This window comes from Arachis stenosperma, chromosome 1 (genome assembly GCF_014773155.1).
Source record: "Arachis stenosperma cultivar V10309 chromosome 1, arast.V10309.gnm1.PFL2, whole genome shotgun sequence".
NCBI classification, from domain to species: Eukaryota; Viridiplantae; Streptophyta; class Magnoliopsida; order Fabales; family Fabaceae; genus Arachis; species Arachis stenosperma.
The window spans coordinates 32,779,429-32,802,086 of NC_080377.1; the positions used below are offsets into that span (position 1 = coordinate 32,779,429).

Sequence of the window (22,658 nt, forward strand, 5' to 3'; positions counted from 1 at the left end):
CTAATGAGGTAGGGGATTTAACGTTTTTAATTTAGAATGCCCACCAAGTTATTTGAATAAGTGCAAATAGTTAATAATGATTAGGAATTGATTAATTGATGAGAATTGTTGAAACATGTTTGAGAATATTTAGCTGTGGTGATTATTTTGAATTATAACTAGAATTGGATGCGGTTGAGATTGTTCTGAATTATAAGTGAAATTAGATGCGATTGTGAATTGTATTCTGAATTGTTGATTTTTGCGATGAATTGGCTGAGATTCTGGACCTTGAATGAGTTACCTTGAATTGTTCGATATTGATTGGAGATTTAATATATATGAATGGTTGTGAAATGGGTTTGCGACATGTTGGAATTGGTTGAAATGTGGCTATGAATGGTGATTTATTTGATATTACTTATTAAACTGGAACATGATGAGTTAATTATTGGGAACCTGACGATTTGTTAATTGAGGAATTGAGTTTGAATTGTGATTAGTTTTGTTGCGGTAAATGATTAAGTGGTGATATTGATTTTGATTTGAGGCTGTAACTGTTACCGATTTTCTGATGTTTGGAATTATGAGAATCATGTTAATCGATTATGTTGAGCTGGTTGCCATAGGCTGGTTTGCTTGATGGTTGCAAATTGACTGGAATTTTGATCTTTGACGGATTTATATTGAATTGAATGAGGTGCTGGTTATTTGATATATTGTAACGGTAGTGGATTCGATTGGTGACTGATTGAAGATTGGTTTTGGGAAAATAGTTATGAGATTTACTTTGATTTGAGGTCGGGTAAACTCTAATAAAAGTTGTTGTTGAGACTTAATTTTGAGAAGTTTGAATTAATATAGAACTAGTTATGATTTTTCAAAGTTAAAGTGTAAAACTTGATTTTTCTGCATTATGTTTAAAAGAAGCGGACACTTTGAAAAGCTATAACTATTTCTGTGATTATCGGAATTGTGCGAGACCAAGTCCGGATTGAGCTTGGGAATATAGGGAACTGGACTGCTGAATTTGAGGCTTTTTCACTAAGTTTATGATTTATGGTGAATTTTAAGTCATGGATGTCAAATCTGGCTTTTCTGCAGAACATTTAACACAGCAGCAACTTGATTCCTCTATTGGAAATTCTGCAGTTTGAATTTGGAGATGGAACCAATTTTAAATGAAACTCTGGTCCTAATACTTTAATTTCATAAAAATTTAGAATTGTTAGAGTTGTGGTTTTAAAGATGTGAATTTTTAAAGTAAGATATATCATGCAGTAAAAATCAGGTTTAAGTCATATGAGATGCAACCAATTGGAGGTAAATTTATGTTTAGTTATTATGATTTAAATTTCAGGGTTTTCCATGTTTTAATAAGTGAGTTATGGGACTTGGAAGAGGTTGTGTTCAATGGTTTGTAAAACAGATTTCAGCAGAAAATTACTTAACTTCCAAGCTACATAACTCCTTCATTAAAAATGGAATGGTCCTGAAACCAATTGAGAAAGAAATTTGGATGAGTTATGTTTAACCACATTAATTTTGAAGGTAGTGGATTTAATTTGGATTTTATATGAAATTTCGAATGTTGTATGCTGCTGCTGTTTCTGGTTTTAAAACACTGCAGAGCAGTCACGGTTTTGCTTATATTCCTGAAGCTAGAGTCAGAGAAAAATTACGATTTTTGGTTCAATAGAAAGCTTAATCCGAGACGGTCACATGGATATAAAGTTTGCGTGATTCCGAATTCATTTGATATTTTAAAAACAAAATGGAAATTAGGCTGCCAAGTTGTGTTGGCAATTATTGTGGAGATGGAATTTAAGAAATAAATTTTCTATACTATTATCAAATGTCGTTGAGAATATATTGTTGTGGCAACTGCTGAAAAAGGGCTGTGATTTGTTGAGAAAGAGGGAACCCGTAAGGGTGGCTAAGTCCGAGTTTTAGGGGAGGTGCTGCCGAAATTTTGTAAAATCTGAGGTTTGTACAACATGATTGAATAAAGAAAGAGAGAGATGTTGTGTAAGAATATGTAACTAGAAATGAATAATGAGAATGATAATTTATGATGATAATTACACAGATTCTTTTGAGGAAAGGTATTTAGTTTGAGATTGTTGGCAAGGACGTGGGTTTTGTCCCGCTTGCGTATTTATGATTATAAAAGAGAATAAAAAGCAGAGGACCTGTTGAAAGGTCATTTGTTGCTTGAGGCAACCCAAGAGATATTGATTTGTTGCTTGAGGCAACTCCTGAGATGTTTATGTGATGATCTGCTGCGTGAAGGCAGTCAGATAGATGGTGGTACGACCATTGAGAACGCTTTCCTGGGATACCTTGCTATAATGCTTTGCTGTAAGACAGAGGTTGCTTACAGAGGTATCAAGATTAGAGTGCTCCTGTAAGACAGAGGTTGCTTACAGTGAGTGTGTTGTTGCACCTGTAAGACAGAGGTTGCTTACAGTGTGTTGGGCGTATATTGGCTAATAAGTGCCGCCCTGCAAGACAAAGGTTGCTTGCAATGGATACCCTGCAAGACAAAGGTTGCTCGCAGTGGTTATTGCCAACAGGAAAGCCTTATCCAGACAAAGGTTGCTGGGTAACGTCGGGAGCGGGTATGTAACCGACAAATGAGCTCATTACCTGCACTAGGGATAGACATGCATCATCCTTGTGTGTGCATTTGCATTTGATTGGGTCTGCTCGTTGTACTTCTCTGTGATTGTGCTGTTTGCCTTGTTGTGACTTGTTTGTGTGCTGAATTGAATCTTTTGTTAGTGCTATTAGTTGGTGAATGTATGATGATGATTAAGAATTGATGTTGTGATTGAAAATTATCTATGAGGTTGAAAAATGCTTCAAGTGACCAGTTTTATATTTTGGAATTTGTTTTGAGCTTAGATTTTTGAAAGAGGTAAATATTTAGTAAAGTAAAACCAAAAGAGTAGTATTTCCAAAAAGAATTTGACAAAACTATAGTTTCCTTGAGTATATTAATTATTTGCATTCTATTTCATTACTTTTACGGCATTCCCATTTTCTACTGAGAACGTGTGGTTTGTTCTCACCCCAAAATCTTCCACCCTTTCAGTGACACAGGTTCGAAGACTCCGTTTGAAGCTGCGGGAGATTATGTAATTTACTTATGAGTTAAGTTACTTCCATAGAAGTTCCCTCGCTCTTATTGCTTAACATTTTTATTTTATACAGAGGGATAGGATATGTGTGTGAGTTTTATTTGAAATCTTATGTATGACATATTATTAATAATTATGTGATTATTATACTTGGTGATGTTTGCTATATGATTTTAATTATGATAACAAGATTTTCTGGTATTTTTACTAAAACAAAATCGCGATATCGAACTAAAGGCTCAATAGTAAATAGTTAATAAAGGGAAGCAGATTGGTAACACCTTACTTTCGGTACGATCATGACGTTCTAGAAGTTGGGTCGTTACATTATGGTATCAGAGCAGTTCGTTCCTGTTAGAGCCTTGGGAATGGACTGACTATGCTTCATTGCATACTCTGAGTGTCTGTCATGCTTTGTGACTTGTTCTGATAACAAGAGTTTGTGTTTTATTTGCATGACTGTCTGATGATTAATGCTGTTAGTTTACCATTGCATTCCTCACGGTATTAGGTCTGGCCAACTTAATACTAATGATTTATGTGTATGGGAACACTAATGGGTTATCATAGACGAAATAGAAGAATAGGTAATGCGATTTACGGGGTTTGGGAGCGTTAGAGGTTATGAAGTTAGCTTCGATTCGACGTATAATCTTTATTCGTGCCACATGAACTCGTGCTATCTTTTTCTTAGTTGCTTTCATTGGAATTCTCTAGTTTGAATTTCCTTCTTAGAATGTAATTTGCTTGTTTCCCAACCATACTTTGTCATTCTTGTATACCTTTGCTTGCCTATGAATCTGATTGCTTACGTAATTCCTTGAATATCCATCCTTGACAATGCCTATACTTCGGTTCGTATATTTTGTTTTCTTTTATTTCAGTTTGAACTTATTTTATTCTAACAATTTTCGAGGACGAAAATTTTTCTAAGGTGGGTAGAATGTAACAACCCTAGTTTTTGAAAATTAGATAATTAGTTATTTGTGATTTATTTTATTTGTTGATAATTTTATTTTAAGAAAATTATTTTACTAAAGGTAATTAAATGGAGTTTCATCATAATTGGAGTTTAAATTAATTAGAATTTTTATATAAATTTTATTAGATATTTGGTATAATTGAAATTATAATTCTGGTAATTGAAAAATAAGAAAGCATGGTATAATTTAATTTAAATAAGTTCTATTTTGAATGAATTATGTTATTAATTTGAACTCCTAGAAATTATTTTATTAGAAATGATTAGATTGATATTTATGAATACTTTAAGTTTAAGTCAATTAATATTTATGTACAATTTTTATTATAATTGGTTATTTTATAAATTGAAATTAAAGTTTCAGAGATAGAAAACTAATAGAGATTTGTATGATTTAATCTAGAAAATTGATATTTGAATTTAAATTGTACTTTACAAAATATAATTAACTTGTTCATTTTATAATGTAAATTGGAAATAATTGATTGAACTTAGCAATATGTTGATAAATAATGTTTCTAAATATTTTTAATAGAGTATATTTGATTCTAAAATTATTCTATTATTCAATTTTATCAAAATATCTATTCATATCTATCCATATTACTTTATAAAATCCCTAATTCCTAAATTCCTAAAATCAAACTCAGAAACCCTAATTTCCCAAATTGAGAAACCCTAACCCTAAGGTTTCCCTTTCCTCAGCCATTGAACGCAGCCTCTACCCCCTTTTCTTCCTAAACACCACACACACACAAAAGAAGAAAGAAACGCAGAGAGAGAGAGAGCACGAAGAGCAGAGGAAAGAGAGAGGGAGGAGCTCTTGCCCCGCCGTCGCCGTGACCGTTGCACTGCCACTGTTCCATTCCGCTCGTGCTGCCGCGCGTTCTGTCATCATCAGTCATCGTCGTCGTTTGTGGAGCCGCGAGGAGCTCGCCGTCGAGCTGCTTTGCTGCGCCGTCCCGTCCATAGAGCCGAGCCCGAGCCCGCTTCGTCACCGCCGTCGGGGTCTTCATCGTCGCTGGTGCGGTCGGAGCTGCCGTTGTTGGAGAGAGAGTAAGCGTGAATCTGAGAAGGGGAGAGAGAGAGAGATACGACGCAACAGAGGAGGAAAGGAGAAGTCTTCTGTCATCAACGCCACGCCTCTTCACCACCGCCGCCGCCGGAATTCCTGGTCGCCGTCGTCGTTCATGGTGAGTCAGTTAAGTCATAGCCATGAGAACCACTACCTCTGAACCCCAGTTGTTCTGTTGCAATCCTGTATTTTCCTCTGATATTCTCGACCCTGTTCTGCTTCTCTTTTGTTTTGTCGTTCTTATTTCGTTGGTGTCCCTGCTGTTCTAACCGATTGGATTGGTGCTGCTACTGCTAAGACGTATGCTCTGCTCTCTGGTTTCTGTTTTTCCGATTACCAGAGCTGCTGTTCCATTCCTGTATTTCTTTTGGTAAGATAGGTTTTGTTCTACAATCAATATTCTAATTACTGCTCCTTTGATGATCTGTTCTGTTTTACCCTTGCATTTGCTTCAGCCTCTATTAAATTCCCTTTCAAAATTGTTGTTGCTGTTACTAGAGTTGTGGGTGATGCCGCTGCCGTTCCAGTTGTATTGGAGTGACTACCTGCCACAAATTGGGGATAAAGGAAATTGTTACGTTAAATAATACGGTTCCGGCTAATTGAGGTAGGGGATTTAACGTTTTTAATTTAGAATGCCCACCAAGTTATTTGAATAAGTGCAAATAGTTAATAATGATTAGGAATTGATTAATTGATGAGAATTGTTTGAAACATGTTTGAGAATATTTAGCTGTGGTGATTATTTTGAATTATAACTAGAATTGGATGCGGTTGAGATTGTTCTGAATTATAAGTGAAATTAGATGCGATTGTGAATTGTATTCTGAATTGTTGATTTTTGCGATGAATTGGCTGAGATTCTGACCTTGAATGAGTTACCTTGAATTGTTCGATATTGATTTGGAGATTTAATATATATGAATGGTTGTGAAATGGGTTTGCGACATGTTGGAATTGGTTGAAATGTGGCTATGAATGGTGATTTATTTGATATTACTTATTAAACTGGAACATGATGAGTTAATTATTGGGAACCTGACGATTTGTTAATTGAGGAATTGAGTTTGAATTGTGATTAGTTTTGTTGCGGTAAATGATTAAGTGGTGATATTGATTTTGATTTGAGGCTGTAACTGTTACCGATTTTTCTGATTGTTTGGAATTACTGAGAATCATGTTAATCGATTATGTTGAGCTGGTTGCCATAGGCTGGTTTGCTTGATGGTTGCAAATTGACTGGAATTTTGATCTTTGACGGATTTATATTGAATTGAATGAGGTGCTGGTTATTTGATATATTGTAACGGTAGTGGATTCGATTGGTGACTGATTGAAGATTGGTTTTGGGAAAATAGTTATGAGATTTACTTTGATTTGAGGTCGGGTAAACTCTAATAAAAGTTGTTGTTGAGACTTAATTTTGAGAAGTTTGAATTAATTATAGAACTAGTTATGATTTTTCAAAGTTAAAGTGTAAAACTTGATTTTTCTGCATTATGTTTAAAAGAAGCCGGACACTTTGAAAAGCTATAACTATTTCTGTGATTATCGGAATTGTGCGAGACCAAGTCCGGATTGAGCTTGGGAATATAGGGAACTGGACTGCTGAATTTGAGGCTTTTTCACTAAGTTTATGATTTATGGTGAATTTTTAAGTCATGGATGTCAAATCTGGCTTTTCTGCAGAACATTTAACACAGCAGCAACTTGATTCCTCTATTGGAAATTCTGCAGTTTGAATTTGGAGATGGAACCAATTTTAAATGAAACTCTGGTCCTAATACTTTAATTTCATAAAAATTTAGAATTGTTAGAGTTGTGGTTTTAAAGATGTGAATTTTTAAAGTAAGATATATCATGCAGTAAAAATCAGGTTTTGTTTTCTAAGTCAGTAATTTTGAGCCTTTATAATTTTTAATTCTGGAATTATATTGAGATGCAACCAATTGGAGGTGAAAGTTGAGTATGTTTAGTTATTATGATTTAAATTTCAGGGTTTTCCATGTTTTAATAAGTGAGTTATGGGACTTGGAAGAGGTTGTGTTCAATGGTTTGTAAAACAGATTTCAGCAGAAAATTACTTAACTTCCAAGCTACATAACTCCTTCATTAAAAATGGAATGGTCCTGAAACCAATTGAGAAAGAAATTTGGATGAGTTATGTTTAACCACATTAATTTTGAAGGTAGTTGGATTTAATTTGGATTTTATATGAAATTTCGAATGTTGTATGCTGCTGCTGTTTTCTGGTTTTAAAACACTGCAGAGCAGTCACGGTTTTGCTTATATTCCTGAAGCTAGAGTCAGAGAAAAATTACGATTTTTGGTTCAATAGAAAGCTTAATCCGAGACGGTCACATGGATATAAAGTTTGCGTGATTCCGAATTCATTTGATATTTTAAAAACAAAATGGAAATTAGGCTGCCAAGTTGTGTTGGCAATTATTGTGGAGATGGAATTTAAGAAATAAATTTTCTATACTATTATCAAATGTCGTTGAGAATATATTGTTGTGGCAACTGCTGAAAAAGGGCTGTGATTTGTTGAGAAAGAGGGAACCCGTAAGGGTGGCTAAGTCCGAGTTTTAGGGGAGGTGCTGCCGAAATTTTGTAAAATCTGAGGTTTGTACAACATGATTGAATAAAGAAAGAGAGAGATGTTGTGTAAGAATATGTAACTAGAAATGAATAATGAGAATGATAATTTATGATGATAATTACACAGATTCTTTTGAGGAAAGGTATTTAGTTTGAGATTGTTGGCAAGGACGTGGGTTTTGTCCCGCTTGCGTATTTATGATTATAAAAGAGAATAAAAAGCAGAGGACCTGTTGAAAGGTCATTTGTTGCTTGAGGCAACCTAAGAGATATTGATTTGTTGCTTGAGGCAACTCCTGAGATGTTTATGTGATGATCTGCTGCGTGAAGGCAGTCAGATAGATGGTGGTACGACCATTGAGAACGCTTTCCTGGGATACCTTGCTATAATGCTTTGCTGTAAGACAGAGGTTGCTTACAGAGGTATCAAGATTAGAGTGCTCCTGTAAGACAGAGGTTGCTTACAGTGAGTGTGTTGTTGCACCTGTAAGACAGAGGTTGCTTACAGTGTGTTGGGCGTATATTGGCTAATAAGTGCCGCCCTGTAAGACAAAGGTTGCTTGCAATGGATACCCTGCAAGACAAAGGTTGCTCGCAGTGGTTATTGCCAACAGGAAAGCCTTATCCAGACAAAGGTTGCTGGGTAACGTCGGGAGCGGGTATGTAACCGACAAATGAGCTCATTACCTGCACTAGGGATAGACATGCATCATCCTTGTGTGTGCATTTGCATTTGATTGGGTCTGCTCGTTGTACTTCTCTGTGATTGTGCTGTTTGCCTTGTTGTGACTTGTTTGTGTGCTGAATTGAATCTTTTGTTAGTGCTATTAGTTGGTGAATGTATGATGATGATTAAGAATTGATGTTGTGATTGAAAATTATCTATGAGGTTGAAAAATGCTTCAAGTGACTAGTTTTATATTTTGGAATTTGTTTTGAGCTTAGATTTTTGAAAGAGGTAAATATTTAGTAAAGTAAAACCAAAAGAGTAGTATTTCCAAAAAGAATTTGACAAAACTATAGTTTCCTTGAGTATATTAATTATTTGCATTCTATTTCATTACTTTTACGGCATTCCCATTTCCTACTGAGAACGTGTGGTTTGTTCTCACCCCAAAATCTTCCACCCTTTCAGTGACACAGGTTCGAAGACTCCGTTTGAAGCTGCGGGAGATTATGTAATTTACTTATGAGTTAAGTTACTTCCATAGAAGTTCCCTCGCTCTTATTGCTTAACATTTTTATTTTATACAGAGGGATAGGATATGTGTGTGAGTTTTATTTGAAATCTTATGTATGACATATTATTATTAATAATTATGTGATTATTATTACTTGGTGATGTTTGCTATATGATTTTAATTATGATAACAAGATTTTCTGGTATTTTTACTAAAACAAAATCGCGATATCGAACTAAAGGCTCAATAGTAAATAGTTAATAAAGGGAAGCAGATTGGTAACACCTTACTTTCGGTACGATCATGACGTTCTAGAAGTTGGGTCGTTACATTAATTGAGTAAGCTTAGAGTGGAAGTCCAAACCTTCAGACAGAAGGAAGGTGAATCCCTCTATGAAGCTTGGGAAAGATACAAACAATTGATCAGAAAATGTCCCTCTGACATGCTTTCTGAATGGAGCATCATAGGTATTTTCTATGATGGTCTCTCTGAACTATCCAAGATGTCTTTGGATAGCTCTGCTGGAGGATCTCTTCATCTGAAGAGGACGCCTACAGAAGCTCAAGAGCTAATTGAAATGGTTGCAAATAACCAATTCATGTACACTTCTGAAAGGAATCCTGTGAACAATTGGACAAGTCAGAAGAAAGGAGTTCTTGAGATTGATACTCTGAATGCCATTCTGGCTCAGAATAAAATATTGACTCAACAAGTCAATTTGATTTCTCAAAGTCTGTCTGGAATGCAAAATGCACCAAGCAGTACTAAGGATGCTTCATCTGAAGAAGAAGCTTATGATCCTGAGAACCCTTCAATGGAAGAGATGAATTACCTAGGAGAACCCTATGGAAACACCTATAATTCTTCATGGAGAAATCATCCAAATTTCTCATGGAAGGATCAACAGAGACCTCAACAAGGTTTCAACAACAATAATGGTGGAAGAAACAGGTTTAGCAATGGCAAGTCTTTTCCATCATCTTCTCAGCAACAGACAGAGAATTCTAAGCAGAACACCTCTGACTTAGCAACCATGGTCTCTGATCTAATCAAAACCACTCAAAGTTTCATGACTGAAACAAGGTCCTCCATTAGGAATTTGGAGGCACAAGTGGGTCAGCTGAGCAAGAAAATCACTGAACTCCCTCCTAGTACTCTTCCAAGCAATACAGAAGAAAATCCAAAAGGAGAGTGCAAGGCCATCAACATGGCCAAATTTGGAGAGGAAGGAGAGGAAGTGAACGCCACTGAGGAAGACCTCAATGGGCGTGCACTGACCTCCAATGAGTTCCCTAATGAGGAACCATGGGAATCTGAGGCTCAAAATGAGACCATAGAGATTCCATTGGACTTACTTCTGCCTTTCATGAGCTCTGATGAGTATTCATCCTCTGAAGAGGATGAGTATGTCACTGAAGCGCAAGTTGCTAAATACCTTGGAGCAATCATGAAGCTAAATGACAAGTTATTTGGTAATGAGACTTGGGAAGATGAATCCCCTTTGCTCACCAAAGAACTGGATGACTTGTCTAGGCAGAAATTACCTCAAAAGAGACAAGATCTTGGGAAGTTTTCAATACCTTGTACCATAGGCACCATGACCTTCAAGAAGGCTCTGTGTGACTTAGGGTCAAGTGTAAACCTCATGCCTCTCTCTGTAATGGAGAAGCTAGGGATCTTTGAGGTACAAGCTGCAAGAATCTCACTGGAGATAGCAGACAATTCAAGAAAACAAGCTTATGGACTTGTAGAGGGTGTTTTGGTAAAGATTGAAAACCATTACATCCCTGCTGATTTCATAGTCCTAGAGACTGGGAAGTGCATGGATGAATCCATCATCCTTGGCAGACCTTTCCTAGCCACAGCAAAGACTGTGATTGATGTTGATAGAGGCGAACTGATCATTCAAGTGAATGAAGAATCCTTTGTGTTTAAGGCTCAAGGATATCCCTCTGTCACCATGGAGAGGAAGCATGAAGAGCTTCTCTCAAAACAGAGTCAAACAGAGCCCCCACAGTCAAACTCTAAGTTTGGTGTTGGGAGGCCACAACCAAACTCTAAGTTTGGTGTTGAACCCCCACATTCAAACTCTAAGTTTGGTGTTGGGAGGTTCCAACATTACTCTGAGAAAATGTGAGGTTCCATGAGAGCCCTCTGTCAAGCTACTGACATTAAAGAAGCGCTTGTTGGGAGGCAACCCAATGTTATATTTTACATATTTTCTTTTGTTATTTTATGTTTTTTGTAGGTTGATGATCATAAGAAGTCACAAAATCAATTGAAAAAGCAAAAACAGAATGAAAAACAGGAAGAAAAACAGCACACCCTGGAGGAAGAACCTACTGGCGTTTAAACGTAGTAAGGCTAGCAGGTGGGCGTTTAACGCCCAGTCTGGCACCATTCTGGGCGTTTAACGCCAGAAAGGGGCACCAGACTGGCGTTAAACACCAGAAAAGGGAAAGAACCTGGCGTTAAACGCCAGAAATGGGCACCAGCCCGGCGTTTAACGCCAGAATTGGCTAAAAATGCATTTTTGCATGCCATTTGGTGCAGGGATGACTTTTCCTTGACACCTCAGGATCTGTGGACCCCACAGGATCCCCACCAACCCCACCACCCTCTCTCTTCTTCTTCACCCATTCACCAATCACCTCAACACCTCTTCCCCAAAAACCCTTCACCTATCAAATCCAATCTTTCTCTTCACCACTCACATCCATCCTTCATAAAACCCCACCTACCTCACCATTCAAATTCAAATCACTTTCCCTCCCAAACCCACCCATAATAGCCGAACCCTACCCCTCCCTTCACCCCTATATAAACCCATCTTCACTCCTTCACTTTCACACACCCTAACCACTACTTCTTCCCCCTTTTGGCCGAACCACACAAACTCCTCCATCTCCTCCATTTTCTTCTTCTTCTCCTCTATTCTTTCTTCTTTTGCTCGAGGACGAGCAAACCTTTTAAGTTTGGTGTGGTAAAAGCGTTGCTTTTCGTTTTTCCATAACCATTTATGGCATCCAAGGCCGGAGAAACCTCTAGAAAGAGGAAAGGGAAGGCAAAAGCTTTCACCTCCGAGTCATGGGAGATGGAGAGATTCATCTCAAGGGTGCATCAAGACCACTTCTATGAAGTAGTGGCCTTGAAGAAGGTGATCCATGAGGTCCCTTTCAAATTCAAAAAGGGTCAACTTTGATCAAAGGTTAGACCAAGTCCTCCACCTTGGCAAGGTTAGCCTTTCCTCACCTCATTTGTCACTTCTGTTATTCAGTTGGAGTGGACATAGAGGGAGACATCCTCATTGATGAGGATAAGCCCATCACTAAGAAAAAGATAGAGCAAACAAGAGATCCTTCTCATCATGAGATCCCTGAGATGCCTCAAGGGATGCACTTTCCTCCACAAGACTATTGGGAGCAACTGAACACCTCCCTAGGAGAATTGAGTTCCAACATGGGACAACTAAGGGTGGAGCACCAAGAACATTCCATCCTCCTCCATGAAATTGAAGAAGATCAAAGAATCATGAGAGAGGAGCAACAAAGACAAGGAAGAGACATTGAGGAGCTCAAGCACTCCATAAGACCTTCAAGAGGAAGAACAAGCCGCCATCACTGAGGTGGACCCGTTCTTTAATCTCCTTGTTCTTTATTTTCTTATTTTTCGAATTTTCATGCTTTATGTTTATCCATGTTTGTGTCTTATGATTATTAGTGTCTTAGTGTCTATGCCTTAAAGTTATGAATGTCCTATGAATCCATCACCTTTCTTAAATAAACAATGTTCTTAATTGAAAAAGAGAAGAATTGCATGAATTTCAAATTTTATAACAGTTTAATTATTTTGATGTGGTGGCAACACTTTTGTTTTCTGAATGTATGCTTAAACAGTGCATATGTCTTTTGAATTTGTGGTTCATGAATGTTGGCTCTTGAAAGAATGATGAAAAAGGAGACATGTCACTGAGGATCTGAAAAATCATAAAAATGATTCTTGAAGCAAGAAAAAGCAGTTAATACAAAAAAAAAAAGAGAAGCGAAAAAAAAACGAAAAAAAAGGGGAGAAAGAGAAAAAGAAAGAAAAAGAAAGAAATAAAGTTGTGATCCAAGGCAAAAAGAGTGTGCTTAAGAACCCTGGACACCTCTAATTGGGGACTCTAGCAAAGCTGAGTCATAACCTGAAAAGGTTCACCCAATTATGTGTCTGTGGCATGTATGTATCCGGTGGTAATACTGGAAGACAGAGTGCTTTGGGCCACGGCCAAGACTCATAAAGTAGCTGTGTTCAAGAATCATCATACTTAACTAGAAGAATCAATGACACTATCTGGATTCTGAGTTCCTAAAGAAGCCAATCATTCTGAATTTCAAAGGATAGAGTGAGATGCCAAAACTGTTCAGAGGCAAAAAGCTAAAAGCCCCGCTCATCTAATTAATACTGATCTTCATAGATGTTTTTGGAGTTCATTGCATATTCTCTTCTTTTTATCTTATTTGATTTTCAGTTGCTTGAGGACAAGCAACAATTTAAGTTTGGTGTTGTGATGAGGGGATAATTTGTACGCTTTTTGGCATTGTTTTTAGTATGTTTTTAGTAGTTTTAGTTGAGTTTTTAGTATATTTTTATTAGTTTTTAGTTAAAATTCACTTTTCTGGACTTTACTATGAGTTTGTGTGTTTTTCTGTGATTTCAGGTATTTTCTGGCTGAAATTGAGGGACCTGAGCAAAAATCTGATTCAGAGACTAAAAAGGACTGCAGATGCTGTTGGATTCTGACCTCCCTGCACTCGAAGTGGATTTTCTGGAGCTACAGAAGCTCAATTGGCGCGCTCTCAACGGCGTTGGAAAGTAGACATCCTAGGCTTTCCAGCAATATATGATAGTCCATACTTTGCCCAAGATTTGATGGCCCAAACCGGCGTTCAAAGTCACCTTCAGAATTCCCAGCGTTAAACGCCGGAACTGGCACCAAAATGGGAGTTAAACGCCCAAACTGGCACAAAAGCTGGCGTTTAACTCCAAGAAGAGTCTCTACACGAAAATGCTTCGATGCTCAGCCTAAGCACACACCAAGTGGGCCCAGAAATGGATTTTTATGTCATTTACTCATCTCTGTACACCCTAGGCTACTAGTTCTCTATATATAGGACCTTTTACTATTGTATTTTAAAAATCTTCTGATCTTTGGAATCTTTTGATCTTTAGATCTTTTGATCACTCTGGGGGGCTGGCCATTCGGTCATGCCTAGACCTTGTTCTTATGTATTTTCAACGGTGGAGTTTCTACACACCATAGATTAAGGTGTGGAGCTCTGCTGTACCTCGAGTATTAATGCAATTACTATTGTTCTTCTATTCAATTCCGCTTGTTCTTATTCCAAGATATTCATTTGCACTCAAGAACTTGATGAATGTGATGATCCGTGACACTCATCATCATTCTCACCTATGAACGTGTGACTGACAACCACCTCCGTTTTACCTTAGATTGGGTGAATATCTCTTGGATTCTTTAACCAGAATCTTCGTGGTATAGGCAAGAACTGATGGCGGCATTCAAGAGAATCCGGAAGGTCTAACCTTGTCTGTGGTATTCTGAGTAGGATTCAATGATTGAATGACTGTGACGTGCTTCAAACTCCTGAGGGCGGGGCGTTAGTGACAGACGCAAAAGAATCAATGGATTCTATTCCGGCCTGATCGAGAACCGACAGATGGATAGCCGTGCCGTGACAGGGTGCGTTGAACATTTCCACTGAGAGGATGGGAGGTAGCCACTGACAACGGTGAAACCCTTGCATAAGCTTGCCATGGAAAGGAGTAAGAAGGATTGGATGAAGACAGTAGGAAAGCAGAGAGACGGAAGGGACAAGCACCTTCATACGCTTATCTGAAGCTCTCACCAATGATATACATAAGTATCTCTATCTTTATCTTTATGTTTTATTCATATATCATCTATACCCATTTGAGTCTGCCTGACTGAGATTTACAAGGTGACCATAGCTTGCTTCATACCAACAATCTCCGTGGGATCGACCCTTACTCGCGTAAGGTTTATTACTTGGACGACCCAGTACACTTGCTGGTTAGTTGTGCAAAGTTGTGTTTATGCCATGGTATTGAGCACCAAGTTTTTGGGGCCATTACTAGGGATTATTTGAGTTGTGAAAAGTAGTGATCACAATTTCGCACACCACTGAGCAAGCTGAGAGTGGATGTTCAAACCTTCAAACAAAAAGATGGTGAATCCCTCTATGAAGCTTGGGAAAGATACAAGCAGCTGACCAAAAGATGTCCATCTGACATGTTTTCAGAATGGACCATATTAGATATATTCTATTATGGTCTCTCTGAATTTTCGAAAATGTCATTGGACCATTCTGCAGGTGGATCCATTCACCTAAAGAAAACGCCTGAAGAGGCTCAAGAACTCATTGACATGGTTGCAAATAACCAATTCATGTACACTTCTGAGAGGAATTCCGTGAATAATGGGATACCTCAGAAGAAAAGAGTTCTTGAAATTGATGCTCTGAATGCCATATTGGCTCAGAACAAAGTGTTGACTCAACAGGTCAACATGATCTCTCAAAATCTGAATGGATGGCAACATGCATCCAACAGTACTAGAGAGGCAGCTTCTGAAGAAGCTTATGATCCTGAGAACCTTGCCATGGCAGAAGTTAATTACATGGGTGAACCTTATGGAAACACCTATAACTCATCATGGAGAAATCATCCAAATTTCTCATGGAAGGATCAACAAAAGCCTCAACAAGGCTTTAACAATGGTGGACGCAATAGGCTGAGCAATAGCAAGCCATATCCATCATCTTCTCAGCAACAGACAGAGAATTCTGAACACCTCTAATTTAGCCAATGTAGTCTCTGATCTGTCAAAGGCCACTTTCAGTTTCATGAGTGAAACAAGATCCTCCATTAGAAATCTGGAGGCACAAGTGGGCCAGCTGAGTAAGAAAGTCATTGAAACTCCTCCCAGTATTCTCCCAAGCAATACAGAAGAAAATCCAAAAGGAGAGTGCAAGGCCATTGATATAATCAATGTGGCCGAATGCACAAGGGAGGAGGAGGACGAAAATCCTAGTGAGAAAGACCTCCTGGGACGTCCCTCAAGCAAGAAGGAGTTTCCTATTAAGGATCCAAAGGAATCTGAGGCTCATATAGAGACCATAGAGATTCCATTAAATCTCCTTCTGCCATTCATGAGCTCTGAAGACTATTCTTCCTCTGAAGAGGATGAAGATGTGACTGGAGAGCAAGTTGCTCAATATTTAGGAGCTATCATGAAGCTGAATGCCAAGTTATTTGGTAATGAGACTTGGGAAAGTGAATCTCCCTTGCTCATTAATGAACTGGATACTTGGATTCAGAAAATTCTACCTCAAAAGAAACAAGATCCTGGCAAGTTCTTAATACCTTGTACCATAGGCACCATGATCTTTGCAAAAGCTTTGTGTGATATGGGGTCAGGGATAAATCTTATGCCACTCTCTGTAATGGAGAAGCTGGGGATCATTGAGGTACAACCTGCCTTGTTCTCATTACAATTGGCAGACAAGTCATTGAGACAAGCTTATGGAATAGTAGAGGACGTGTTAGTAAAGGTTGAAGGCCTTTACATCCCTGCTGATTTCATAATCTTAGACACTAGGAAGGAAGAGGATGATTGCATCATCCTTGGAAGACCCTTCCTAGCCACAGCAGGAGCTGTGATAGATGTCAACAGAGGTGAACTTTAAGTTTGGTGTTGGGAGGCCACAACCAAACTCTAAGTTTGGTGTTAAGACCCCATATCCAAACTCTAAGTTTGGTGTTGGCGACTATACAACATTGACCTGATCACCTTGTGGCTCCATGAGAGCCACTGTCAAGCTATTGACATTAAAAAAGCGCTTGTTGGGAGGCAACCCAATTTTATTTATCTAATTTTTATTTTTTATTTTATTCTATATTATTGTTATTTTGTGTTTTATTAGGTACATGATCATGAAGAGTCACGAAAAAAATCATAAAAATTAAAAACAGAGTCAAAAACAGCTGAAAAAAAATTCGCACCCTGGAGGAAGCACAGACTGGCGTTCAACGCCAGTAAGATGCATCTGGCCGGCGTTCAACGCCAGAACAGAGCATCATTCTGGCGCTGAACGCCAGAAACAAGGAACATTCTGGCGCTGAACGCCAGGAATGTGCCCAGAGAAGAAAAGCTGGCGCTGAACGCCAGTAACAAGCATGAAACTGGCGTTCAACGCCAGAAACATGCTTTACATGGGCGTTGAACGCCCATAATGTGCACCACACGGCGTTTAAACGCCAGAATGGTGTGCAAAGGCAATTTACATGCCTACTTGGTGCAGGGATGGAATTCTTTGACACCTTAGGACCTGTGGACCCCACAGGATCCCCACCTAACATATTCCTACCTTACCTCCTAATCCTATTTTTGTGATTTCTCTTCCCCATGTCACACTTCCCAACAACTTCAATCTCTGAATCTCTCTTCCCAATAAACACTCTTTCCCAAAACCCTTCACCAATCACCTCAATTCCTCTTCCCAGAACCCTTCACCACTCACATCCATCCACTCTTCCCCAAAAACCCCACCTACCTTCAAAAATTCAAAACCAATTTCCCACCCATTCCCACCCTAAATGGCCGAATACACACTACCCCCTCTCCCTATAAATACCCTTCCATTCTACTTCATTTTCACACAACACAACCCCTTCTTCTTCACCTAGGCCGAACCTACAGCTCTTCCACCTACCATATTCTCTTCTTCTTCTTCTTCTTCTTCTTCTTCTTCTTCTCTTCTTTCTTCTCTTGCTCGAGGGCGAGCAATATTTTAAGTTTGGTGTGGTAAAAGCATAAGCTTTTTTTCCCATTACCATCAATGGCACCTAAGGCCGGAGTATCCTCTAGAAAAGGAAAAGAGAAGACAAAAGCTTCCACCTCCGAGTCATGGGTGATGGAAAGATTCATCTCCAAGAGCCATCAAGACCACTTCTATGATGTTGTGGCAAAGAAGAAGGTGATCCCTGAGGTCCCTTTCAAGCTCAAGAAAAATGAGTATCCGGAGATCCGACATGAAGTCCGAAGAAGAGGTTGGGAAGTCTTAACCAACCCCATGCAATAAGTCGGAATCTTAATGGTTCAAGAGTTCTATGCCAATGCATGGATCACTAGAAACCATGATCAAAGTATGAACCCGAGTCCAAAGAATTATCTCACAATGGTTCGGGGGAAATACTTAGATTTTAGTCCGGAAAATGTGAGGCTGGCATTCCACTTGCCCATGATGCAAGGAGATGAACGCCCCTACACTAGAAGGGTCAACTTTGATCAAAGGTTGGACCAAGTCCTTATGGACATTTGTGTGGAAGGAGCTCAATGGAAGAGAGACTCCAAAGGCAAGCCAGTCCAACTAAGAAGACTGGATCTCAAGCCTGTGGCTAGAGGATGGTTGGAGTTCATTCAACGCTCCATCATTCCCACTAGCAACTGATCTGAAGTTACTGTGGATCGGGCCGTCATGATTCATGGCATCATGATTGGAGAGGAAGTAGTTCATGAGGTCATCTCCAATGAAATCTACAAAATAGCCGACAAGCCTTCACCCATGGCACGGCTAGCTTTTCCTCACCTTATTTGCCATCTATGCTACTCAGCTGGAGTTATCATAGAAGGAGACATCTCCATTGAAGAGGACAAGCCCATCACCAAGAAGAGGATGGAGCAAGCAAGAGAGACCCTTCACGGTTCTCAAGAGATGCATGAGGAAGCTCATCATCAAGAAATCCCTGAGATGCCTCAAGGGATGCACTTTCCTCCCAACAACTATTGGGAACAACTCAACACTTCCTTAGAAGATTTGAGCCACAATGTGGAACAATTAAGGGTGGAACATCATGAGCACTCCATCATTCTCCAAGAAATAAGAGAAGACCAAAGAGCAATGAGGGAGGAGCAACAAAGGCAAGGAAGGGACATAGAAGAGCTTAAGGACATTGTTGGTCCTTCAAGAAGAAGACGCCACTAAAGGTGGATTCATTCCTTGTTCTTTATTTCTTTCTGTTTTCGGTTTTTAATGTTGTGTTTATCTGTGTTTTGTGTCTTTACTTCATGATCATTAGTATGTAACCATGCCTTAAAGCTATGAATAAAATCCATTAATCCTTCACCTCTCTTAAATGAAAAATGTTTTAATTCAAAGAACAAGAAGTACATGAATTTCGAATTTATCCTTGAATTTAATTTAATTATATTGATGTGGTGATAATACTTTTGTTTTCTGAATGAATGCCTGAACAATGCATATGTCTTTTGATCTTGTTGTTTATGGATGTTAAACTTGTTGGCTCTTGAAAGAATGATGAACAAAGAGAAATGTTATTGATGATCTAAAAAAATCATGAAATTGATTCTTGAAGTAAGAAAAAGCAGTGAAAAAAGCAAAAGCTTGCGAAAAAAAAAAGTGGCGAAAAAAAATAGAAAGATAAAGAAAAAGCAAGCAGAAAAAGCCAATAGCCCTTAAAACCAAAAGGCAAGGGTAAAAAGGATCCAAGGCTTTGAGCATCAATGGATAGGAGGGCCCAAGGAAATAAAATCCAGGCCTAAGCGGCTAAATCAAGCTGTCCCTAACATGTGCTTGTGTCATGAAGGTCCAAGTAAAAAGCTTGAGACTAAGTGGTTAAAGTCGTGATCCAAAGCAAAAAGAGTGTGCTTAAGAGCTCTGGACACCACTAACTGGGGACTCTAGCAAAGCTGAGTCACAATCTGAAAAGGTTCACCCAGTCATGTGTCTGTGGCATTTACGTATCCGGTGGTAATACTGGAAAACAAAATGCTTAGGGCCACGGCCAAGACTCATAAGTAGCTGTGTTCAAGAATCAACATGCTTAACTAGGAAAGTCAATAACACTATCCGAAATTCTAAGTTCCTAGAGAAGCCAACCATTCTAAACTTCAAAGGAAAAAGTGAGATGCCAAAACTGTTCAGAAGCAAAAAGCTACAAGTCCCGCTCATCTAATTAGAATTAATATTCATTGATATTTTGAAATTTATAGTATATTCTCTTCTTTTTATCCTAATTGATTTCCAGTTGCTTGGGAACAAGCAACAATTTAAGTTTGGTGTTGTGATGAGCGGATAATTTATACGCTTTTTGGCATTATTTTTAGGTAGTTTTTAGTAAGTTCAAGCTACTTTTAGGGATATTTTCATTAGTTTTTATGTTAAATTCAAATTTCTGGACTTTACTATGAGTTTGTGTGTTTTTCTGTGATTTCAGGTAATTTCTGGCTGAAATTGAGGGACTTGAGCAAAACTCTGAAAAAAGGCTGACAAAAGGACTGCTGATGCTGTTGGAATCTGACCTCCCTGCACTCGAAATGGATTATCTGGAGCTACAGAACTTCATATGGCGCGCTCTCAATGGCGTTGGAAAGTAGACATCCAGAGCTTTCCAGCAATATATAATAGTCCATACTTTATTCGGAAATTGACGACGTAACTTGGCGTTGAACGCCAAGTACATGCTGCTGTCTGGAGTTAAACGCCAGAAAAACGTCATGATCCGGAGTTGAACGCCCAAAACACGTCATAACTCGGAGTTCAACTCCAAGAGAAGCCTTAGCTCGTGAATTGATCAAGCTCAGCCCAGGGATACACCAAGTGGGCTCCGGAAGTGGATTTATGCATCAATTACTTACTCATGTAAACCCTAGGAGCTAGTTTATTATAAATAGAACATTTAACTATTGTATTAGACATCTTTTGACAGTTTAATCTCTTGACTGTTTAGCCTTTGATTATTCGGTCTCTTGATCACTCAGGGGGCTGGCCATTCGGCCATGCCTGAACCTTTTACTTATGTATTTTCAACGGTGGAGTTTCTGCACACCATAGATTAAGGGTGTGGAGCTCTGCTGTACCTCAAGTTTCAATACAATAACTATTACTTTTTATTCAATTCTCTCTTATTCTTATTCCAAGATATACGTTGCACAACACTTTGATGAATGTGATGATCTGTGACACTCATCATCATTCTCACCTATGAACGCGCGTGATTGACAACCACTTCCGTTCTACCTTAGGCCGGGCGCATATCTCTTAGATTCCCCAACAGAATCTTCGTGGTATAAGCTAGATAGATGGCGGCATTCATGAGGATCCGGAAAGTCTAACCTTGTCTGTGGTATTCCGAGTAGGATCCTGGAAATCCAGAAAGTCTAACCTTGTCTGTGGTATTCCGAGTAGGATTCCGTTATTGAATGACTGTGACGAGCTTCAAACTCCTGAAGGCTGGGCGTTAGTGACAAACGCAAAAAAATCAATGGATTCTATTCCAACCTAATTGAGAACCGACAGATGATTAGCCATGCTGTGACAGAGCATTTGGACCATTTTCACTGAGAGGATGGGATGTAGCTATCAACCAAGGGTGATGCCTTCAGACGATTAGCTGTGCAGTGACAGCGCATAGGACCATTTTCCCGAGAGGATTAAAAGTAGCCATTGATGATAGTGATGCCCTACATACAGCTTGCCATGGAAAGGAGTAAGAAGGATTGAAGGAAGAGTGAGTAGTGAAGCAGAGTTTCAAGAGGAACACAGCATCTCCATACACCTATCTGAAATTCCCACTATTGATTTACATAAGTATTTCTATCCTTTTTTTTATTTTCTTTTTATTATAAATTTTCGAAACCATAAATCAATTTAATTTGCCTAACTGAGATTTACAAGGTGACCATAGCTTGCTTCATACCAACAATCTCTGTGGGATCGACCCTTACTCACGTAAGGTTTATTACTTGGACGACCCAGTACACTTGCTGGTTAGTTGAATGGAGTTGTGAATTCAAATAGAGACAATTATTAAATTTCATACAAGTACAAAGACAATAGATCACAATTTCGTCCACCAAGTTTTTGGCGCCGTTGCCGGGGATTGTTTGAGTATGGACAACTGACGGTTCATCTTGTTGCTCAGATTAGGTAATTTTCTTTTCAAAAAATCTTTTTCAAAATTTTTCTTTTATTTTTCGTTTTTTCCAAACTCTATTTTCGAAAAAAATTAATAAAAATAAAAAAAATCATAAAATCATAAAAATCAAAAATATTTTGTGTTCTTGTTTGAGTCTTGAGTCAATTTGTAAGTTTGGTGTCAATTGCATGCTTTTAAAAATTTTTCTTGCATTTTTCGAAAATCCCATGCATTCATAGTGTTCTTCATGATCTTCAAGTTGTTCTTGGTAAGTCCTCTTGTTTGATCTTGATGTTTTCTTGTTTTGTGTTGTTTGTTGTTTTTCATATGCATTTTTTGTTTGTTAGAGTCCATGCATTGAAGATTTCTAAGCTTGGTGTCTTGCATGTTTTCTTTGCATCAAAAATTTTTCAAAATTATTATCTTGATGTTCATCATGATCTTCAAAGTGTTCTTGGTGTTCATCTTGACATTCATAGCATTCTTGCATGCATTCATTGTTTTGATCTAAAAATTTCATACATTGAGTATTTTTGTTGTTTTTCTCTCTCATGATTAAAAAAAATTCAAAAATCAAAAAAATATCTTTTCCGTATTCCCCTCCAAATTTTCGAAATTTTGGGTTGACTTGGTCAAAAATTTTCAAAATTAGTTGTTTCTCACAAGTCAAGTCAAA

At 38.3% G+C, this 22,658-nt stretch overlaps 1 protein-coding gene and 1 non-coding gene across 2 annotated transcripts; one reads left to right on the forward strand and one right to left on the reverse strand.

The window, feature by feature from the left end:
• Positions 1-4,599: 4,599 nt before the first annotated feature.
• LOC130946557 (uncharacterized) lies at positions 4,600-11,412 on the forward strand. Its single transcript, XM_057875335.1, has 4 exons — positions 4,600-5,297; positions 5,478-5,549; positions 5,678-5,786; positions 8,916-11,412. Exon 4 carries the CDS (start codon positions 9,405-9,407, stop codon positions 11,097-11,099), a length of 1,695 nt encoding a protein of 564 aa, XP_057731318.1. The 5' UTR covers positions 4,600-5,297; positions 5,478-5,549; positions 5,678-5,786; positions 8,916-9,404; the 3' UTR covers positions 11,100-11,412.
• Positions 9,303-9,410, reverse strand: LOC130949964 (small nucleolar RNA R71). Its single transcript, XR_009073496.1, has one exon. It is a non-coding gene; the product is annotated as a small nucleolar RNA R71 (small nucleolar RNA).
• Positions 11,413-22,658: the final 11,246 nt, after the last annotated feature.

Coding starts and splice junctions, on each gene's coding strand:
- LOC130946557 (XM_057875335.1), top strand. CDS start 9,405: ATGCTTTCTGAATGGAGCATCATAGGTATTTTCTATGATGGTCTCTCT.